Here is a 23,804-nt window from a genome sequence, read left to right on the forward strand (position 1 = left end):
CAGTAAAGAAAAATACACATTCGCAATATTAATTACAGCAGTGAGTACTTTATGGATTCTAAAACAACTTCCCACTTGCCACACATGGATAAATAGATAAGAATTACTAGCACTGGAAAGAATTAGAGCCTAATTAAAACTGACAACTGAGCTGTATGATAATAGATGGGCACATGTAAAAATTTTTTCTATGAATTGATGAGGTGAGCAATGATGACTTTTCCACTGAACAAATAATTCATAACACTGTAAAACACATACTCAAGGTAGGTAGAACTCACTAATAAATATTCAAGTTGCAGTACATAATGTTTAACTCATTTAAAAATGGAAATTAAAAGTGGTCACGTATTTTTAAATGCTGCAGACTGATGGATGCAGTGGTAATGTAAGTAGTCTTTAATCAGGTTTGCAATAGCCATGCTGAAGGTTCTTTCTTTTATGTATGCGTGCGTTTGAGCAGGGAGAGCAGCTAGTAGGAAAGAAGGTATTGAGTAGCCCAGAGAGAGCACAAGTGTGGATAAAGTAAGGAGCTTGATGCTACACATGCCACTGGAGCATGCACAGCACCTGCAGCCCCTGGGTCCCCACTCTCTTGTCTGCTCAAAGGATGGTGGGCTGCATGCCATTGACAAAGTCTTCGACACAGTATTCTAGAGAAGCTGGCAGTCCATGGCTTGGACAGGTATGCTCTTTGATGGATAGGGAAGTTGCTTGAGGGCCAGGCCATGAGAGTGGTGGTGAATGGAGTTGAATCCAGATGGTGACCAGTCATGAGTGGTGTTACCAAGGGGGTGATACTGCGATTTGTCCTGTTCAGTATCTTTACTGATGACTTGGATGAAGGGACTGAGTGCACCCTCATTAAGTTTGCAGATGACACCAAGTTAGGAGGAAGCCTTCATCTGTTTGGTGGTAGGAAGGCCCTACACAGGAATCTGGGCAGGCTGGATTTCTGGGGCAAGGCCAATACGATGAAATTCAATAAGACTAAGTGCCAATTCCTGCACTTTGGCCACAACAACCCCAGGCAACACTTGGTGCAGAGTGGCTGGAAGACTGTGTGGAAGAAATGGAGTTGGGGGTGCTGGTTGATGTTCAGCTGAATGTGAGCCAGCAGTGTGCCCAGGTGGCCAAGAAAGCCAGTGACATCCTGAATTGCATCAGAAATAGTGTTGCCAGTAGGAACAGAAAAGTGATCATCCCTCTGTACTCAGCACTGGTGAGGCTGCATGAGTACTGTGTTCAGTTTTGGACCCCTCACTACAAGAAAGACATTGAGACATTGCCCAGAGAAGGGCAACAAAACTGTGAGGGGACTGGAGCACAAGTCTATGAGGAGCAGCTGAAGGAACTGGAATTGTTCAGTCTAGGGAAGAGGAAGCTGAGGGGAGACATTATTACTCTCTATAACTACCCAAAAGGAGGCTGTGGTGAGATGGGAGTTGCCCTCTTTTCCTGTGTAATTAGAGATAGGATAAGAGGCAATGGCCTCAAGTTACACCAGGGGAGATTCAGGTTGGATGTTAGGAAAAATTTATTCTCCAAAAGAGTGGTTAGGCACTGGAACAGGCTGCCCAGGAAGGTGATGGAACAACCATCCCCGGAGGTGTTCAAGAAACATTCAGATGTTGTATTTAGGTAGATGGACAGTTGGGCTGGATTTTCTTGGAGGTCTTTTCCAACCTTAATGATTCTGTGATTATCTCCCCGTTCAGTGTAAATTCCCATGGCAGGATGTAGCTAATGGCTTAATTGCAGAATACAATAACATGGCATGGCCCTAATGTCATAATTATCCATAAAGAACTGTCAGAGATCTTTTAGCATCTCTGAAGAAGTCAAGAGATGAGTTACTTTAAGTCCTGCTGAATAAGTAAAAGGAGTCTGAAAATCAACTCAGTAAATATTTCTGCTGGGCTCTCTTGTAGTAAACAAGTGAAAGTTTACTCTCAGTCTGGGTCTGTGGCTTGACCTGTTCTGAGAAGAAGCAGAGGTTTCTGTTCTCCTAGCATGAGGAATAGCCCTTTCCTTTCTAAGACAAGATGGTGTGCCCACAGCAAGACCCAAAACCCTTATTAAGGCCTGAAGCCCCTAGTGATGCATTGCTCAATCAGTGGCTCTCGCTGCAGCAACACAAATATGTGCACATCTGAAGAGCAGCAATTGCCTGCTGAGATCAGTGAAGTACTTGCATGCCTGAGCACATACAGCAAAGCTACATGCAGGTATTTTCCAGACTGGTGTAGTCCACCTTCTCTGCAGCAGCTGTGGGAGGAACAGAGTCTAAATTACCACCTGTGTGCCCAAACATACCCAAGCCCTCTCTGAGCATTCTCCATGCTTCCCTCCAGGGTACAGCAGTTAGGGAAACCTATGTTTCTGCAGAAAAACCCAGAGATGGCCTTATGTTGCAAGTAAGCATGAGGAAAATACCTTCACTGCAAGCTGTGCCAAAAGCTGTGTTTCTTGGGGATGCAAAAATCCTTGGCAATTAAATAAAGACTAGAAGCTGGGATGCCTCCTCTTGTGCAGCTGATTGGAGGAGAACAAAATTTGGTGAACCCAGCAGCTGGGTTCTGGAGGAACCTCATGCTTTGGCACAAAGTGCTTTTCCTGGCCTTGAAGGGAGAGGATGGCTCCTGAGCTGAAAAGAACAGAAAATAACAACCAGATAAGGATATTTTTTACAGTATTTTTATTATTATTTTTTTTATTATTTATTATTATTATTATTATTTAACTTTCTAGGGAGATATGCTTTTGGAATAACTGTTTCCTTACACGTGTGCTCATGTCCTGTCAAGCCTATGCTTAGGTCATCTACAGCTTTTACATATATGAATATGCAATTGCTGTGTTTATCAAGTCACAGAGATTTCCTGTGCCTGCTCCCCTCTGCTGTGCCTGCTTTTAACATTTCAAAGCACTGAGCAGCTTCCCATAACTACTCTGTGAGTCATGTGGCCATCCCAAGCTCATGCCAAGAGATTTTTAGGCGGCTTCTGATAGTCTTGTACTTTGTGAACCCCTCACATTAGTATGAAATAGATGAACCTTGGTCTTGTAAGCATTTAAGATTTTTTCCTTTAGTTTGTTCACGTAAGTCTCTTTGGCACAGCAGTGTGCCCATTTGCTTGCAATGCTGGAGCTCTGTGTTGTAACCTCTTTTATTACTTAATCTTGCCCATGTTAGCTGGTGGTATGCTTTGTCAGTAATACACTGAATTTGAGTGTGTTTGTTTAGAAAAGTTCAGGACTGGTACAGGTCTGACACCTCAAACTGTTTGAATGTCAGTTCCAAATCTGAGGTCAGAATGGTCACCACAATATTCAAACAACGTGTGGTGTACATTACAATAAAAATATCAGAGGGTGTGACACTATGGATTAAATACTGGTGCTATATAAGGCATTAAGAACATGGGATTTGCCACGTAGCATAGCTTTTGTTCTACATCACAGAAAGAAATACTGTTTTTTTTTTTGATGGATTGGAAATTACCTGTCATTAGAAGTACCATATGTGGAGTGCTTGTATCACTAGTAGAAGTGAGAATACAAAGGCTAAGTTTTGTTTTGGGCTTCTCCTTTCAAGAAAGAAATCGAGGCCCTGGAGCATATCCAGTGGAAAGGTAATAAGGCTGGTAAAAAATCTGGAATACAGGTCTTATGGGAAGAGACTCAGGGAACTGGGATTGTTTAGTCTGGAGGAGGCTTGGGGGAGACCTAATCACAACTTTGTGAAAGGAGGTGGTGGTGAGGTGGGTATCAGCCTCTTCTCCCAGATAGCAGTGATAGGATGAGAGGGAATGGTATCAAGTTGTTCCAGGGGAGGTTCAGGTTGGATATAGAAAACTTTTCTTCTCAGAAAGAGTGGTGAGGCAGTGGCACAGGCTGCCCATGGAGGTGGTGGAGTCACTGTCCCTGGAGATGCTCAAGAAATATTTAGATGTGGCACTGAGGGACGTGGTCAGTGGGCATATTGGGGTGGGTTAGGGTTGGGCTAGGTGATCTTAGTGGTCTTTTCCAATCATTTTCTTAATGATTCTGTGGTTCTAAATCCATTCTAAGCAAGCGGTGAACTTCAGCTGAGGCCTGTGGCTGTGATCATGATGGATAGAAATTACCAGCCTGTTCAAAGTAGACATTTGAGATGTTTTCTAGGTAATTAATTGCAATAATTACTTTCACAGGCCAGCTTTCAGCTGTTAGAGGTAGGGTACCAACACAGTTCTTCCTGGAGTAGATCTCTGCTGCTGCTCAAAATGGCTCCCACCCGCTTGGTCATATGCCTGAATTGAAGGCCTGGCTCAAACTCTGCCAAAGCTGTTGGGAGGCTTCCCAATGCTTTCCAGTTGTAGGCAGTAAGTCTGACCCTTTCTCAACATTTAATAATAACTCCTCCACTCAAGGAAAAACAAAATTGTATTCCAAATATTTAGATTGCTAAAGAAAGGCATGTAGTAGTATTTTCCACAATATCTTACACGGACTCAGCTCAGTGTACAGGAAAAGGCTCATGCCTGTGTTCCCATAGGATGCTGGAAGAAATCCTACGGAATGATTCTTTTCCATGAGGTAGGACCAGAGAGTGTTTACATATGCTTGTGACTGAGACATCATTTTGCAAGAAGGGTGGAAGATAACGATCTCTTTTTCTTTGTATAAAAAGAGTTCCAGCTTGAATCTCCAAGCTTCAGAGGTCTGGCTTCTGGTGCTGCTTGAGTGAATGAGTGTTAGGTTGTAGGAGCAGGAGTTTTGCTTATCTTCTGTTGTCTGAGGATTGGGATTACATTGGGACTCAAGTCCTCCTTGTGATAGAGGGACCATTTGCAGTGAGATTTCCTGGGCTGGGCCCAGCACCCCATTACTCAACACATGCTCTTCTGGTTGTGCTGGCGGGACAGGGAGCAGGAGATGAAGGCTCTGGCTGAGACAGACACAAAGAGCTGTGGCCAGGAGGGCTGGTGTGATTGATACTGTTAAAATGGGAGTCCTGAGGAACTCGGCATTGCACTCATTTATATCACGTCACATTTATACAGAGACGTGTTAAAATAAGTGGCTTCTAAAGCGTTTGCTGATGGAGCTGCTGATTTGAGCAGGATTACAGCCCATTAAGCACCCGAAGAATGACTGCCTATGGCTATTTTGCAGACACAACCTCCGGCGTTAGATACTTGCAGCCTACACTCATTTGTTACCATGACTAATTTTTGTACCTGTTTGAGGAGACTTTTTAGAGAGCCGCGTTTAGAGGAACGTTTTGGGTCCTCCTGGTAAAAGCTCTCCTGCCTTTTAGGCGAGTTCATCACCTCAGTGTGCCACAGGGAGGTTGCTCACATGTGATCGATGACCGGGAAGCGGAGATTTAGCTCTTGGCCAAAACGGAGGACAATTCAGGCATCTTGGTGCTGGAGTCCGCGGCGCAAGCAGCAGTTCCGATGCATCCACTGGGCTAAAATGGAAGAGGGTGTGGGGACGGCTGCCAACCCCGGTCCCCCTCGTTACCTCCCGCAGAGCCCGATGACCGGCCCGGCCCGGACTTGGCGGAGGGGCGCCGGGGGTTCTGCCCCGCGGCTGGGTCCGCCCGCCGCCCTCCCCAGCGAAAGCTCCGCGGGTCCCCCTGCGGCGTCTGCCCTGCCTGTGGCGGGGTGGGGAGGGGGTGGGGGGAACAGCCCCACAAAAGGGCTCGGGCCGCTCCGCACACCCACGGGCACACAGACACGCGGGCACGCACGGACACACGCGCATGCACATACACACGCTCACACGCATGCACACACGCGCGCACACACACACTCACGCCGCGATGTGCGATGCGCGATGCGCGGCGTGAGGCACCTCGCACGCCCCGGGGCCGGGGGGAGCCCGCGGGAGCCGCGCCGCCAGCCTGCCCGCCCCTGCCGCTGCCGAGCCAGCCGCCAGCCTCCTCCTCTCCCTCTCCTCCTTCCTTTGTAATTTGCGCTAACTGTAGCTCCCCGAGCCCTGAAAAAATGCCTGCCCGTGGAGCGAGGAGAGGGCACCGGGTCGGTAAATAAGAAGTGAGTACGAGCACAATGGCGTGCCTCCCCGCTCCCAGCCCTGCGGATGCTGCATGCGCTTTGTACCTTGCCTGGCTGCCCTCCCCTCCTGCCCTCCCCGCTCCCTCTCCCGGTCCCTCGCCGCGCCTCGCCCCCGCCCCGCGGAGCATCCCCGGCCGCGGCGGCTCCTCGGGCGCCCAGCACCGGCCGCGGGGAGCGGGCGACGGGGCCGGCGGCGGTGCCCGGTGCCCGCTCCTTTGTTCGCCGCGGCGGGGCCGGCCGGGAGGGAGCGGCACCGGCACCGGGGCTCGGGGGTCGCCGGGGGACAGCGCCGGTGTTCCCCCTCCCGCCGGTGCCCGGCCCCACGGCAAGGCGTGGGGCGCGGGGATGCCGTGCCCAGTCCCGGATGGGTGAGGTTGGGGGTGTCGGTGGGGGTACGCCCAGCCCCCGGGGGTGGGCAGCGGTGTGCGGCGCGCAGCCTTCGGCTGTGAGCGGGGTTGGGGTGAGCCGTCCGCTCTGGCGTGGTCAGGCTGCACGGTGCCCGGGGTCGCCTTGGCCTGGGCTGGGGGCTATCTCGCTCGCCCGCTCCCCGTTCCCTGCCCTGGGGTGCCCCTTCGTGTGGGTCAGGTCCCAACCCCGCAACGTCTCCTTCTGGCTTTACAGCTCTTCCCACCGGCAGCGGAGAGCGGTGTTGCGGCCATTCGAAATGTAATTCCGAACAATTTAAATATAGCTTCTGCAGTCAGCTGCCGTGGCCATCATCCCACAGGAGACCTTAACCTGCACTTGATGTGGCGGATTTTTTTAGTTCCCGTGTAGTTGCTGGTAGTCACATGAGTTATAGAGATACTCGATAACGCACTCAGCTGCTCGTTTCCTAACCCTGTGGGTTTTTGTAGCTGTAAATAAAAATACACGCTTTAACAAATGGTTGACTTTTCCTGTAAGTACACGTGTGTCTTACTGGTATTTTCTGAACGGTTTAATCAATACACAGTTAACACTCTATGGCCGGTATGAGGAACGGCGGCTTGATTTTATGGTCTTATCTGGGGAGTTGCAAAGTGATCATGCAACTGCTGTAAGAGAGCCATCGAAGTGCAGGACAGAATAGGCACAAGAAAGAGGGATTTGTATTTTTCTGCTACTTCTGTAATGCTGAGGAAATACAGCCGGAAAGCTGCTTAGCAGTGCTTAAGGCAGCATAGGATGTAAAGAATCTCTGCAGTAAAATGCCACCTTACACGAATTTAAAGAGGTGCAACAGGCATAGGGGAAATCCTGTATTTTGCAGGTGATCGAGTGTGATAAGGGGACATACATAGACACAGAAGGTGTTGCAGATGTGCACAAGTGCAAATGGATGATACTACTCGGAGCAGCGGTGTTGTAACACAGTTTGGGATTTAAGTGAAAGATTCAACTCTGTAAGAACTGTGGCTGGAAGAAGCAGAATTCCTGCAGTCTCTTGGTGAGAAGGGAGCTCGGTGAACGTAAGCTGACCAGCCCCATAAAAATTAACTTTCTTTTTTTTTTTCTGCTTTGATAGTGGCGGCACCTGACTTGCTGGATCCCAAATCGGCCACTCAGAACTCCAAACCGAGGTTATCATTTTCTACCAAGCCTACCGTGCTCTCTTCACGGGAGGAAAGTGATTCGGCTATCAATGTTATGAAATGGAAGACAGTCTCAACAATTTTTCTGGTGGTAGTCGTGTATTTAATAATAGGAGCAACGGTGTTTAAAGCCCTGGAGCAGCCTCATGAAACCTCCCAGAGAGCCACCATTGTGATTCAGAAGCAGACGTTCGTATCTCAGCATTCCTGTGTGAATGCAACAGAGCTTGATGAACTGATTCAGGTAATCCTTACAAAACCCTTGTCACTGTGCCTTAGAAGAGTGATATATGGCAGGACTGCAGTGGTGCATGGGGAAAACTCTTAGCCAAGCTCCATGTTGGCCAAGCAGAGTAACAAGTGGTGAGACCAGGAGTTGAGCAATAACATTTTCATGCGAAGCCTCGTGGTGGAAAAGCTACTGCTATTTTTAGGTCCAGTGCACTTGGTAGACAGCCTTTTCATTGAACCTCCCATTATGGTAATTAAATGATTATTCATCAGCAATATATATAATTAATAGTTCACAAAGGAGTTGATTCGTGCCTTACTAGGTCTGTCAATATTTGAGAAGCCCAATTCTGAAGAAGAAAATATGCCATCCATTGCCTTAAACGAGTTCTAATTTACCGTGATTGTATCAAGCTAGCTTTCCTCCAGCTGCATGTTTCTTTTTATTGATTCGGTTTTAAGTACAGGAAAGCACTATGCACTTGCTGTTTTGATCTTAAATCTCAATTTTCTGCACTTCTTAAAGGCACATCCCCAACTGATGTAAATCAATGTGTTTCTACTAACAGAACTTTATCCTTGCAGGTAACCTGGCTCAGAATAATAGGAAACACTTATTTGCAGTAGTGCAGAACTAGATCAAGAGCCTCATGAAGCTCCTTCCCACTTAAATCCCAGGTGTCCGTATACTGATGGCTCTCCAGTGGCTCTGCAGGGATCAGGGAGGGGTGGCCAAAAATTCCAGCTGTGGGAAGATGGAGTGAACAGCCAAAGGTTGACCAGCATCACTCCCTTTGTTCACTGGGAGCTGTCTGGGGAGATAGGAAAGGGGAGAGCAGAATGGGCTGAGGGACACCCAGGTGCTGCAGAACGTGCCGGTGGCCTGTGCAGTGCAGCCTTTCAGAGGTGGATTTTAACAGTAGATCTGGCTGGGAGTTTAGAATTTGAGTTTAGCCACATAGACTAATCTGCCTTGAATATAGATTTATCCAAAAGTGGAACCCTTTAAAGGGCTACTCAGCAGTTCCTATCTCCACGTGCCCTGAGTAGGCATGCCTGAGGAGGTGCTCTTGGTATGAAATGGTTTTGATGCTGTGTAATAAATATGTTTCAGTGGTTTTACCAGCAGAATGTGAGCTAATCTTACAAAGAGATACACACACACTTTCTGATTAAAAATAATGTCTAGCATAAATATCCCATATGAAATTTTTAGGTCAGATTCAGCACTGGTGGAGATAAAAATAGAAATACTGAAGCGATATTATCTTACATCATCTACGAGATGATCCTCAAGGCAAAAAACGTTGAAATTTGCTCTGGAGTACTTAGATATTTTAGCGTTAATAATTCCCTACCCAGCAGCACAGATTGGTAGTAGAAAACCACTTCATCAGCATTCAAAGTCCATTTGATGTTCTGTGTAAAATCAATGTGAGTTTTAAGCGTGGTTATCAGTGCACAGATACCCATAACAGAATCAGTTCCCTTCTTAGCTAGTGATCTTTGTGTGGTCGAGAAAGACAGAATCCTTTGAGGCCCAGTGGGGGACACAGCCTCCCACATGGGGACACAAAGAGGTTTTTTTGGGAAGAACTTGCTCCCGCTCACTGATGGGGTAAATGAAAAACTTCATTTCTCCTTGTTCCATTCTGCTGATCAGACCCCTCCTCAGTGCTATAAAGACCTGGGCATGGAGGTAGGAAGGTGCTGGCAATTGGCTTACCCAAAACAAAATAGGAAATCTGTGCTAAAGCAGCATCTCAAATCAATTTTTCCCAGCCAAGGCAGCTACCATGACCGTGGGGGTCAAATTTCTTCCCACTTTGTCACAGAAGCTAAATTGCTGGATTTCTATTTCCCTGAGCTAATATCTGACTGTTAGTATAGGATAATGCAGTGATTCCTCAGTTTACATTGAATGTGTTCATGATTAACAGTAAGTAGCATGTGAGGAAAAATCAATGATATCTAAACCTGTATCTTACAAAAAGAAAATTACAAAGCTTACAGGTTATAATGTCTTCTTTAATCAAGTAATTACCTGAAGTCAAACTATAATGAAGTTCATTATAAACTTTTCCTTTCAAACTTTACATTCTGGGAACTCAGCAACTAGTTTGTGCTTGTCATTGCTCGGTGCTTATCATGTAAGACTTTTTCGGTCCTCACAATTCTGGATCTGCCACTTAACCCATCTGAGCATCCCAAGACTTCTAATGGACAGTACGGTGTGTGGTGGCTTAGCCAGGTGAGCAAGTTGGGAAAGCTACTTTGAGAGCAAATTCAGCCAAAAGCATTTGTGCAAGTGGGATGAAAACCCAACCCACAAGCAGACCAGGGCCATCTCCTTTCCATCATCTTTGCTAAAATCTTCCCTTTGCCCCAGAGCTGATTATGGCACGTAAGGTTGTGAGTTTTCAGAAATGCAGGAGGACAGGGAGTTTTCACTTCCTGTATTCTCCATCCTTGTTTTTTGTTGTTGTTGTTGTTGTTTTGTTTTTCTTCACTGGTCACCTAAATCCTTCCTGCCTCAGCAATATATGCTATTGCATATATCTCAGCACGTGGGGCTTTACTGCTTGGGTTTTGATTTCCTGAAACACTATGTTTTCACACTGATTGTGTGGCTTCTCTATGCGTACTCAGTAGAAATTATACTTCCATATTATTGATATACCTATGAAACATGGGGCAATGGAGAGCTGCTGTGCAGCCCAGAGAAACAATCAAAGAGAATGAAATAGTGTTCTGCTGATGACGGGCAAGCAACTTCAACTACTTCACAAAGTGACCTGGAATTCCCTTTTAACTTTTGGGAGGTCAGACCAGTCCAGCAGCTTTGTGTATCTGTTGCCAAAAAGGTGGTCTTCATGACCTTCTCCTTCTCCGGTTTCCACGGTCTTGCGCTGCAAATCTCTTTCAGTGCAAACTGCTTCAGTTCCTTATTGCCTCACTGTAATAGAATACACCTGAACTGAACAGCAGCAATGTGTGACCCTGAGACCTGATTTCCAAAACATTGGGTTGTTTTTTTTTGTTTTGTTTTTTTGGGTTTTTTTTGGTGCACTTCACAAACAATTCCATTTAGTTCTGACCTTAAAATGTGCACAAGCCAGGTTGAGGATGTCTGGATGTCTGCACACATAAAAGCCCATTTTTTTAGACAATTTCAATGCCTTTTGCTGCAGCCTGAAGCCAATATTAACAGTATTAAGTGGATCCCTATGTGCTGTGCACAGCTTGGTAGTGCACAGTGTTAAGTAGTACTGCACCTATAATCTACAGCTAAAGGAATATCCAATGGTGGAATCTTGTGGACACACAGACATTGCCCGGGTGAGTCTGATTCTCATCAACAGATCAGCAAGCTTTGTGTTAAATGTGGGTTTCTCAAATTTCAGCTGGAAGGTCTTGATGGGGTCTCAGTTATTAACAGAGAGGGAAGTGGTGGTTTGTTGAAGGTTATGTATCGTATCTCACCCATTATAAAGCTATGAAGGAGGGTTTGACCAAAGATGTGGCTACTGTTCCTTCTTCTGGAAGAACTCTTGTTAATTTTCATGGATGTTTTTTTAATGTCTCTACCCATGCCTACTCACAGCTTGGTCCTGACATGCAGTGCAGGTGACAGAATAAATCTGATTTTTTTACATCTCTGTTGGAACAGGTTTTTTTTCCTCATCAGTGAGATTTTGTGTCAGAAGCTGATAGAAACCTGGGAGTAAGCCAAAGAACAATAGGAATTAGAGAATGAAAAAGAAAAATCTGAGTTGAGCAGTTATATCATTAACTATTTCATTCTGGTTTCAGTTCTTTTTTAGTGTGTGGACTATTCCCTCTGCTAAACTTACTACTAAACTTTCAAAAATGTTGGAGCCATTTCCAATCTCAGATGCACAAAGTACTGCCAAGTACCTGGAAGAACCTCCTGCTGTGTTCATGTACCTGTGCATAGCAGCCACCCTGTGTGTGTGTGTGTGTACACCTGCTGAGTTCATGATGTGCTCTGGGGCTAAGAGTTGGTCTCTGGGGACAGGTGAGCTGGACTGAAGTTGGTATCCAACAGCTTTGTAAAAATGCCATTCCTGCTGGTTCATACATCTCATTCTCCCTCTGAATTTGCTGCCCTCTTAGAAGTCATGTTTTTGCTAGGAGAAATCATGTTTTTACTATGACTAGTACTGTGTACTGTGGGCTGGGCTGTCCTGGGAATGAGAGACAAGTCCTCCTGCCAAAGAGAAAGCTGACTGGAAAACAAGAAAAGAGCTTTTTATGTGAATAATAGCTAATAATGTATTACTCAGCAATTACCTGGTTTAGTGTTGGCCTTTATAAACCAAAATGAAAAAAAAATCCACTTACCCCCCAAGCATCTGATTGTGTTTTGTATAAGCATTTAAAAAAAAAAAAAAAAGGAAATAAGGGAAATTTCAGTTACATTATCTTAATTATCTAAAGCATCCTAAGAAGCTGGTGTGAATTATTTTAGATATTAGTTACTTCTCAAACTTAATTAATTATTTAATTAATTAAATCATTTCTAAATCCAGGCAAGCTTTCAGAATGCTGCACCAAACTGTCCCAGCAGTAGAGAACTTTGCAAAGTTTAAATCCAACCCCTTTTGGAGTGTGTGGTTTCCTCTGAAAACTGAATGCCCACAAAAACGTTCTTACATTTTTAGAAGAAATAAAAGAATTAATGAGCTACCAGGATTAGCTGTATTGACCTCTGTCCCTCAAGTTGTTCTATGTGGGTTCTACATGGACTCTGTGGTTAACATGAGAAGGAAGCTCTGTGGGCCAGGGTCCATACAGTTGTGTTCCTTGACTACTTATGTTCTGTATTTGCACATCCTGAATTCTCTGTTCACTTTCTGTTTGTCTTTTAGGCTGTAAATGAAACTGAAATGTCTTTTCTCTTTCTCTCCCTGGAGGAAATAATTTTTTTCCTTTATTTCTCTGGAGGAAAGCCTAAGACAGTTATAAATGACACGCAAGCCACGTTTCTTTCATTACCAAAATGCCATCATGGCCTGTGACGTGATTGATTTATTGTTAAAAATATTTTACTTCAAAATATGTATTTTCTGTGACTTTATTTTTGTAGTTTGGAGTAGCTTGAATATACTTTTCACTACAGTGCACCTCCTGTGCTGATACTGTATCTTTTTCATAGGGTCTTTTACAACTTGCATTTTAGCCCCAAGAAACTAATATAGCTGCATCCTCAGAAGCATGTTGTTTTATTTCAGCCAGCTGAGCTCCTTGAGCCACAACCTCTCAGATCACATAGAAAACCGTTATAATAAATGAATGTAAATCCTTCTTTCTCTCCCAGAGACTAGAAGCTTTTTGAGCTACCTGCATAATTTTTTTAGAGATAACAAGTCAAAGATATGCAAAGATTTTGTTTTCAGCTAAATCTGACATTTATTTATACAAATTTTAAATCTATTAGCTAAGCCTATTAAGCTTGAATGAAATTTTATTCCTTCTTTGAGTCACAATGTTGACAGACATTCTCAGTCCTGTGGGCTGCAGCCTGTGGGTCTCTGAGCAGGAAATTTTGGAGGGAGTCTGACACGCACCAGAACTTAAAATATGCTTAGTCTCTGTCTTTTGCAAATCCTTCTGGTCTCCCCAAAAGGGAGAAGGATCCATCCCATCTTGGTCTGGATCCTGGCCTGCAAAGAAGCAGGTGCTCATCCTTCATAAGCCTTAGAGCTTTGGAAAGATTGACAGACTAGCATAAAAGAAACTGATATTGCAGCGAATTTTATTTAGCTGGGGATCCAAAATACCATTGCATCAGTTTTTGTGTTAGTTTGTTGTTGCTTTTTAAACGTACAAGGCCATGTTACTGCATTTTGAACATGACACTTATGTCAAATTACAAATACCAGTCCCAGAGCTGCCTGCTAATGGTATTGATGAAGTAACATGAAATTAATGACTTTTAAAGCAATAAAAACATGAGGTGACTCAACAGTTCCCATACACTCTGCTAGTCAGTGTTCACCCCAGGACATCCTGCCTGTTTCTCTATCATCAGAGTAAAATAGTCAGGAAGTATTGTTTCCTTACTAGTAGGGCCCATAAGCTGTCCCCAAGTCATGACACTGTAGAGGAACATTTATTTAATCAAAGACATTTGAGAGGCACCTGTGATCCCAGCCTCACCCAGACCTGTCCTGCTCAGATATCCACCTGCTGTGACTGAGTCTCATTACAAAAAAAACAGGTCAGCTGTAGAGCTCCCAGGGTGTGGATATGTCCTGCTCTGGATTGCTCTAGTTCCTGCTGTCCTCTTCCAGATGGATCTCTGTCTCTGCTCTCTGTTCTGAGGGACACTGTTTAGTGGGGAAATACTGGTGGTAGGTGAATGGTTAGACTGGGTGATGTTGGAGGTCTTTTCCAACCTTGTTGATTCTATGATTGTATGATTCTCTCAGTTCACAGAGTGGGGGAATTTTTGCCAGACTTTCTGTTGCCTTGGGACCGTTCCCATTTTATCATGCTGATAGGATAGATCCCTCCGTGTAGCTATTTTCTTCATGCTCATTAAACTTAAGGGAAATTTTTAAGCACATGTTCTTTACCCCTCATGAGTTTAAGTGCAATACGGATTTCTGGAAGAATAATAAATAGATTCTAACCATCCTTGTCACTTCTCTGAGCATGGTGGTTTGGGCTCTTGAATGATATATTTAGTTCAGAGGAACAGTTTTCCGGGACCCAGAACCCAGCTAGCTTGAGTGCATCTGAATGACAGCTTTTGTCTTAGAGAGGGTGGCAGCTATGACTCACTGGTAAGTCAATTTTCCTGAGCAGCTGTCTGAATAATTCTTCCTGTCTTTAATCTCAAGAAGCAAAGTAAGATCCTCATCTCAAAATGTGTACATATAACATACATGTATATATAAATGTGTACACACACACAAAATTTATGTATGCATTCTGTTTGTTCTACATATTTAGAAATATAGATGTTTTGCAATATCTTTCTGCATATTTTTAGCTCAAGAAGATTGTGAACTTGGGGTAAAAAGAGCTGTTTGACATGCTGAGCACTCCAGTGTAGATTGCAATCGTATGTTAGACAGACGAAAAAGAATATGTGCAGTCATAGAATTACAATACAAACATCATTCAGTTTCTTGCAAAAGTAGGGCTCAAAAGCATAATCTTTGAGAGAGTGGAGAGTCATTTGCTAAGGATTAAAAGCATCCTAATGTGCTTCTGAACAAACAACTGGGGTTTCCATCCTCTGCAAACCAAAGGTGAAGTGTGAAGGCAGGACCTGGGAAGTAGCTGGGCAGTATGAGGTTTTTGGCTACAAGGAAGAGAGAAGGAGTGGTCTTGTCTAAATGTAGGACAGCAAAGGAAGAAATCCAGGAGAACTGAACTTCCAAATACTCTGAGGCTTTTTTGATGTTTTGACACTGCTTGTTAAATGATTCCCAGGAAGTGCAGGCCAACTCCTGACAACCTGGGCAACAGAAGAGTGCATGCTCTGTCTTTTTTCAGCAGCATACTTTGCATATAACCTATTTTAATTTTTGGATAGAAAGTCTGAAAGTAATGTATGGGTTTTGTTACATCATTTCAGAAAAGTGAGGTGACTGCAGCCTGGTACAAAAGCATGCATTCAGTGCCTGATGGAGGACAAGGTGAGAAAGAATTAGTGTGGCTGGTTGGAGATATGCTTATTTCTGTGGGAGACAACCAGAGGCTGTCCTCCTTAGTTTATAAACATCTCTGTATTTTTTGTACTGAGGATCCCAGTGTAGAGGGTGTTGCTCCATCACCAAAATGCTTGCTTTTGTCTTTCATCTCCATTGACTCCTTGTAGGGTGGGAGGAGCAGAGGTTGAAATCCCTGACCTAGGAGGATTGTCTTCTATTTCCCCTCTCCCCTCTTACCCCCCACCCCCTCCTCCAAATAGCTCTTTTTTGAAAGCCTGATTTTTGTGATAAACTGCAAGGGTAGGTCAGTGTGGTCCCAGTGGATAGCTTTCTTGAATAAATCATTATGTGATAACACAAAACTGCACAATATATTTACGAGAAAGTGTTTCTAAATTATATGGGAAACTGGCATTGAATTAAAATCAAATTCTGTGTTGTGGCTCTCATTTTCCCAATGCTCCATTTTCAAGCAAAACAGCATAGGGTGAATACAAGCTTTATGTGAGTATGTAGCTCAGATCCAGTTTTTGAAAGTAGCATGGAAGCCTGGCCCATCCACTCTGCACTCAAACATCTCTCTTCTCTCTGATGTTCTACTAAAGCTTATGCCTGGATAGAGGTGTGGAGGCAGGTAGTTTAGATGTAACAAGAGTTAATACCTGAATGCACCTCATACCTATGCTTCAGATACAGTACAGGGCAAACCTAAAGATTCATGTGATTTAAAAAAAAAATTGGAATTATTTTCCTAAAGTTTTTAGGTACTTGGATACTCAGTTTTCTTTATTGTCAAACAAACAAACAAACAAAAAATCCCTATATTTCACAATTGCGATGACAAATAAAAGCAAGTGGTGAAAACAGTAATACTTTTATGGAAAACATATGATATTATTAAAATGACTGCACATAAAGACCTTGACTGCATGCTGTGTGCTGAGGGATCCCTCCTTTGCCTAGTCCTCAGGCATAGAAAACCACTGGTAGACTCATACGCTCAGGGAAGGCAAAGCAAGTGAAAGAGTCTATATGGCTTAAGAATGAAAACTGTCCATATTCCTGTCATAAGTCAGAATTTAGTTTGCACAGGGAATGATAATAAGAAAAACTAGAAAAATTGCCTCTATGGCTGTCACTGAACTATACTGCTGTAAAGAAGAAATTCCCATCTTAAGATCATGTAAAATGTTTGTTGGCTACAGCCTGATATAAATGTAAAGGTTGTATAAGAAATTGGTAATCACAGCCTGAACCTCTGATTAATCAGCTGAGGCAAGTGTTGGGTCAGCTGTGGGAGTACAGGTGAGAACAATTTAGCTGTGCTCCTGGAATGGGTGGAGGTTGACTCCACCTCCTCTAGACCTCATTTAAGGGCTGACCACCACTAAGGCAGCATCTCTTGGAGACTGCTCTCTGTTGGAGATTGCCTCAGCATTTTCCAGTGAAGGCATCTGTGTTGGTGAGTTTTTCCTTATAAATAACCTTTTGAGTATCTGTTACCATCTTTGTATTGTTCCCCCTTACAAAAGATTATGCAGTTTTCATGATTCTGACTGTTCCAAGATTGAAAACACAGTTACTTGTGCTGCTGTATGTGCTAGGATATTCCATAGTCATGCCAAGCTTGTGACAAATGAAATGGTTGTGTTTGCTCCAGTAGTAAGGCAACTGTGAGGAGAGAATAAAAGTGACAGGGAAAAGTAGATCTAGCAGTTCTAAATATAATAGGATGCTTTTTAAGCTTGGAGGATGAGATCCTGGTCCTCAGTGAATTCAGCAGAAAACAACTGTGTGAGGCTGAATTTTTATTCTAGGCTAAGGAAATGCTTATATCCCATAGTCCATCTATGTTATGTTGTCAAAAAGAAGATACTGCCCTGCAAATTGTGCCCTGACATGCACGCAGGTCAGAGTATTTTGTTTAACATTATGCTAAGGTTTTAGATGAAGGACCTATTCACAGGAACTGGCCAAACTAAGAAGGAAAGATGGCCTCCTGTCCAAAGACTTTATGAGACAGTATTATTGATCACCATAAACCTGTGACCTTGTTGCTTTCAAGCCTGTCATCCTTGTTAGTAAGGATGACTTATGGACGACTGTGAAGAAATGTAATGAAGTAGCTTTGTTAATATTTAAGGCTGGCTTCTCCCAAACACAGAAACCATGGAGGAGAAAGCTTAATAGTGTGTGTTTGGAAATTTAACAACCAGATGATGAAGAAGGCATCATCTGGCCTTTCCACTCTAAAACTGTGTTTAAAGCTGCATAAGTAAGGCTGAAGAGACATAATGACAATAAAGTAATACTGATATAGATGATTCAGTAAGCTTATTTAAATGGCTGAATAATTTGTTTAATAAGAAAGTTTTAACTTGGAGAAGAGGCAGGTGATGGGTCTATAAGATAGTAAATTTCTCTGATTAGACAAATAAGAAATTTCAATTCAGCGTTTCTCATAGCATAAGAACTTTATACAATTATGACAAAGTACAAAATAATCTTGAAGAGGAAGCGTTAGTTGTGGTTTGTTTTTTTTTTTTTGTTTTTTTTTTTCTTCAACATTCCAGGAGCAAATTGCTGAACTCATTGTCACAATGTGTCTTGGCTCCCAAAACTCATGCGGACTCCAAAAGTAGTGAAATCTGTGGTAAGACAATCCTCCCTGAACAATCTGAATACCATGCAGCCTCCCACTCAGAGTTCCTAAAGGTGCTAGTCAGAAGCTGTGTGAAGAGAAAGTGTCACTTTCCTGCTTGTCCTGACTCTACATTCTTTGTCTAATTAGCTGTTGGCTGAAATCAGAGACATGTTAGTGGCTAGTTGTCTTTTGTAGCCATCTGTTGTGTTTTGTCAGGACTAACCCAACAGAGCAGTTTTGGGTTGTTTCTTTTTTTCCTGGAATTCTGTAATTGTAGTATACTGCAGTTAGGAAATGCATAGCTGTATTGAATCTTTGAGTGCTTTGATGAGCTTGCCCTTTGTAGAAAAGACATTGTTTGGCTTCAAAACTTGACAGTGATGATATAAAGATCTGAAAAAAAAATTACATCTGGAACTGTATGAAAATTGGTCTTCTTAGACTGCCTAAACAGGTGCTTTGCTCTGTACAGGGCATTCACACTATATGCTAAACTGTAATAAAACATGAATGGTCTTATAAAATGATGTTGATCCAGCACCTTACCAGATGATGTCATGGGAGAGCATGTTCCCACTTGCAGGTTAAAGGGATTTATGCTGAAAATTTTTAGTTCTCTAAAATGAAACAAAAGTCAAAATGTATTCAGTAGGCTTCATAATGTAGCACGCTGGGGTACGTAAGTCAAAGGAATATCTGTATTGTGTGAATTCCAAAATCAATATAAGGTCTGGTTTCCATATGGGGCTTAATCTGATATGTCTTTCTAAACTAATGTAAGCACTTGTCAGTACTTATATTTGCCAAGTTGTACATAATGTACGAACTGGTAGCATTTTTCCTCAAACCCAAAGTAAAATTAAACTCTCTTCATCTTCCCTCTCCCTGTTCTTTTCTTCTTCCTCAGTAGGACTGAATATTCCACATCATGGATGTCTTGCTTTCTTGTACTTTAAAACATTTTAAAATGAAAAGTTGAAGGTATAGATGGTAAAACAATGCAAATTCTATGTCAAGTTACTGACTGACTATGTTACTTGACTTGTCAAGTTTTTGCTGATACCTTGGGTGTTAAAAATGGCAGTGGCATCTTCATGATTTCAGGGATGGCTGCTTTGTGCATCTGAGCTTTGGCAATGGCAAACTGGAAGCAGTGGATTTTGGTTGAGATCCAGTCATAGAAAATCAATGGCCTGGGGATCCCAGCACTGTTATTTTGTCATGTCTGTCCACGTCAACTGACTTGCATGAGCACTATTTAGAGACAAAAATCATTTAATTGGCAAAATATTGATCTATTTTTTGATTGAAAAAATCGTTAGTTCTGCAAGACAGTCTTCCTCTGAAATAATCAAACAATTTCAGAGGGCTTCACTCAGAGCAGTATCAGAAACCAGAACAGTGGGGTTTCTGCCCACACAGAAAACCATTCTGGTCTACCCTGTTGCTGAATGCCTTTATCTGCAAAGTTATTTTTGGATAAATTCACCAAGACGAAGCTATTTGTTAGTGAAAATGTTCATTTTAGCTTTGCAGGATTGCTTCCTGTGATGTTCTTTTGTTGAACGCTAATTATTATTATAGCAATCATGATTATAAAAGAAACCCCCTTTTAAATATTTATTGCGAGTTTAAAAATACGTTTTCTTGACACGTGGTGTTTAACTCAGTTGCTGGTGTCTACCTGCAATGGAGATAAAACTGCACGGGAATCCTCTTGTGTGATAATAGTGTACAGCAGGTGACTGCCAGTGTAGAAAATGTTTCGTATTTCTCAAGATTCTGAAAATGCCATAGATGTCCTGCCTGCTCATTTCAGCTGCTGGAACTGATGTTTTCAAGAACAATATTTATGAAGTATGTAGTTGCATAAGATTAGAGATATATGCGTTTGGTACTTGACCCTGGATTTGCTACTGATACAAGGGAGATTTTATCACTCTAGCTTTAATTATACACCTTTCATTACTGAATTGTATATTTTAAAGAAATGTTTTAGTTACTTACAGTTCATTTGATCAAAAATAATGCATGGTGATTTTCTTCTTGGAGTTTTAAAAATGAATGTGTTTTAAAAAATAAATTTGCATGCCTAACTCAATAGATGAATATTTTGGGAAATGTAATTGTAAATTTTTTGTCTAATGCACATTTCTCTTCATTAAAATGTTACACCAGTAAAAATAATTGTTTGTCACCCAGTTAACATGACTCTTGTGGACTCTGTGGGTACTGTGTTCATTTTGCCTTAGTAGTGTAGAGCTCACAGCTCTGCAGCTCGCTGATGTGCTCAAGTGTGTATTCTGAGCAATAAATCCTAGCCTGAGTGATAATATTTGAGCAACCCAATGCTTGTCTTTTTGTGGTTTATTGCTGGGGTTAAATAAATTACTTATATTAATGTAATGTATATTAATATTAATGTTTCATGAATATTGACAAAAATCTTTTTAAACTTGCAGCAAGTAGTGGCAGCAATAAATGCAGGAATCATACCTTTAGGAAACACATCTACTCAGATCAGTCACTGGGACTTGGGAAGTTCCTTCTTCTTTGCTGGCACTGTTATTACCACCATAGGTAGGACACAGCTTATTACCTTTTTATAGTAAATGAGCTGAATCTCTTTTGATTTCCAATGTGTGCATATAATTGTCAATGGTATGTCTTCCAAATACTATATTTTATTTATTTATTTATTTTAAACTAGAGTTCTTTCTTTAGCTTCAGGGGCAAAAGTGAGAGCTGTCTTTAAGGATCCCTAGCTGAGTAAATTGCTCTGCAATAGAAGACAAATGTAGGTTTCTGTGAGGTGGTTAGAAGAGGCTGTGGAAACATTTTCTGTGGGGAATTTGGTCAACTGTGTAATCCTAAGTGTTAAATAGGGCGTGATTTAAAGCACATGTGCATTAAACCTTGACTGAGATGTACAGATTTTCAAGTCTATATCCAACTCTATGTCATTTTCTCTAAGTTTTGAATAAGATGACAACATGGTAAGGATTCAGTTCAACTTATTCTGTTATGAACACTGTGTTGGTGGGCAGATTCACATTCAAAAGCTTACTTTGAGACTTCTGCTGCATTTGGGAAGCTGTAGGGACATTTGTCCATGATCACAAGCCCATTGGGTTTTCTGCATCCTTTCTGCACAAAAGCATCACTGTCCCTCTGGGCAGGTGTGAGCAGAACAGCATTTGACCTTTCAGTTTCTTCCCCTTGACTAAAATATAGTGCACATAGTAAACAGTTCAAAGATGCAGTGTAGCTCTTAAGTCATTGGGTGGGCATCCAGAATGGGGACTGGAAATTTGAGGTAGAAATCGGATGAGAAAACTTAAGATCTTTGTGGCTAGAGTAATGTGTAAGGAATTGTCTTGTTGTTGAAATTATTATATGTGTTATTTTTTTAATGTTCTTATGTTTCTTCTTTATGTACAAATGCATATGTACTGTATTTTTGTCTGTTTATATACACACATATATTAAAAATGTGTAAATCTGCGTGTAGGTGTAATAGCTTTTCACGTACGGAGTAACTAAGCCACAGTTTAGTGACAGCATAGAGTACATCTCTGACCTTACTGAGGTTACCAGCTGATTTTAAATATTGAAAAATGTAACTTTATGCAATTACAATGAAGGAAAGCAAAAGCCTTGAAAGGATATCTGTACAATCAATCTCATTACCGTCTTCTGACAGCGTGAAGCTTGATGTTGTAAATTTATTTTCTATTTTAAAACTGCATGCTTATCAAAACTGGCAATACATTTTGCAGTTCACTGTGGTTTATTTCTAGATTACTTACTTCTTACTCATTAGGATATTTTAATTAGAGCGTGTCATTACAAGTGTCCATGGTCCCGTAGAAAGTGCTTAATGTTGTTTGCAGTTGTGGGTAGGAATAAAAAAATATGAAAAATATTCAGGAACTTAATTCAAAACATTGTTTTAAAGCAGTGGAACTTTTTGTTTCACATTTTATTTCATTTCTAAATAAAAATTTAAAGTCAAAATGTTTTCTGATTTAATTTATTGAACTGATTCTACCAAAACATGTGTGAGTCCTGTGAGGAGAAAGGGCCATCTGTAAATGGATCCAGACCAGCCCTGTGATCCACAGTCCTCAGGAGACAAGATAACCCAATAGGAAATACATTTGAAAATTAATATTTCAGGTCATTTATTCAAACCAGAGTAGTCAGAATCAGGTCACACCAGGCAACTGTAAATATGTATTTCAGGTTTTGTAATTGAAAACATAAGAAAATCTAGGAAAAAGCTTTTGGAGAAATATTTAGGCTGTGGAGCAGCAGTGCTTTTCATCAGGAAGCCGCCTGATGGGAGGTCCCGATCAGGTGCAGTTTTGGACTTTTATTCTTAGGATCTCTGGACTCTGTGTGTACACTACAGCTGTTGCAGTTTGGCATTGTCTTGCTGCTGTAAGCCATCTTCCTGGAGGTTCAAAGGGCTTGTGCTATGACAGAAAAGTGCAGCTGTCATGAAAAGCCTTTGGAATTGTGGATCTCCCAGGAAAACAGCAACAAGCCTAACAATTGACTGTGCTTTTCCTTACTCTTTACATTATGACATGTCATCAACTGCTTTTGTGTTCAGAACATGATCTTTTCATATCTGAGTAACCTTTTGAATGTGAAGGCATTCCTTCCAACTTGGGGGCATATGGTTATCCTGCAACTTGATATTTAAAATTCTCCAGAGTTTAAAAATGCAGTTTATGAGCATCTCTAGAGAATTGCCACGAGTTTCAGTCAAACGCTACAGATATTCTCTATGAACCAGGACACGACCTTGTAAATTCATGAAGCAACAGAAATAATTTGTAAAAGTGATTTATAAATATGAATGAAATCTATAAAAATTATGTCCTTTAGACTGAATGCCACAAATAAGTACTTGAATAGAAAAAAAATTGCTACTGTTCACAGAAAATGATAACTTTGAGTTGCAGTAGATTCTCTAGTTTTCTAAACCTCTTATTATTATGATTTTTTTCTTTAGACCACACTCCTCCTGCTGATATCTCAGAATCCAAGGAATTTCAGTGAAACCAGTAATTTCTTTATGGATTATATTTTTTCCAAGCCCTTTTTCAATGATAGCACCACTTGCATCTCCACAATGTTTGATTCCTGGGGAGAGAGAGTCACAAATAGAACTTCAGCATTTACCTAAGCAATAAGTTATTGTTTTACTGTTATTATTGTATCGTAGCAATTGTAAGCATTTAGGTGAAAAATATTGACCATGTATTTTGATGGCTGTTGGCAGCAGTCCAGAGTTGTCTGTCCTTTTTGCTCTGGATCTCCTGTGGGCTGCCAAAAGGCTCTTGGATGGTGACTTATTTGCTGAGAGTCAAAGCCAGATAACAAATACAAAAGTAGCCCTGGCAAAGGCAAGAAATGATTAGATGTTGTGCTGAGGGATGTGGTTTAGTAGGAAACACTGGTGATGGGTGGGTGGTTGGACTGGGTGATCTTGGAGGTCTTTTCCAACATTGGTGATTCTGTGAATGTTACTGAATGTTTCCAAAGATGTGGATTTAGCTAAGAGGTCAGAGTCAGACAGTGTCACATG

At 42.0% G+C, this 23,804-nt stretch overlaps 1 protein-coding gene across 4 annotated transcripts in view; it reads left to right on the forward strand.

The window, feature by feature from the left end:
- KCNK2 (potassium two pore domain channel subfamily K member 2) overlaps positions 1–23,804 on the forward strand; it is a 120,572-nt gene that overhangs the window by 43,823 nt on the left and 52,945 nt on the right. For 2 of the 4 annotated variants that reach the window (XM_072333264.1, XM_072333263.1), the window contains 2 exons: positions 7,576–7,886; positions 20,668–20,785. In XM_072333264.1, coding sequence (XP_072189365.1) covers positions 7,576–7,886; positions 20,668–20,785 — 429 coding nt within the window. Of the gene's footprint in view, positions 1–5,728; positions 6,048–7,402; positions 7,498–7,575; positions 7,887–20,667; positions 20,786–23,804 lie in introns of those variants that run through there. The other 2 variants (XM_072333266.1, XM_072333267.1) reach the window with 2 other exon arrangements.

The sequence above is a fragment of the Excalfactoria chinensis genome, chromosome 3 (assembly GCF_039878825.1).
Source record: "Excalfactoria chinensis isolate bCotChi1 chromosome 3, bCotChi1.hap2, whole genome shotgun sequence".
Lineage (NCBI taxonomy): Eukaryota > Metazoa > Chordata > Aves > Galliformes > Phasianidae > Excalfactoria > Excalfactoria chinensis.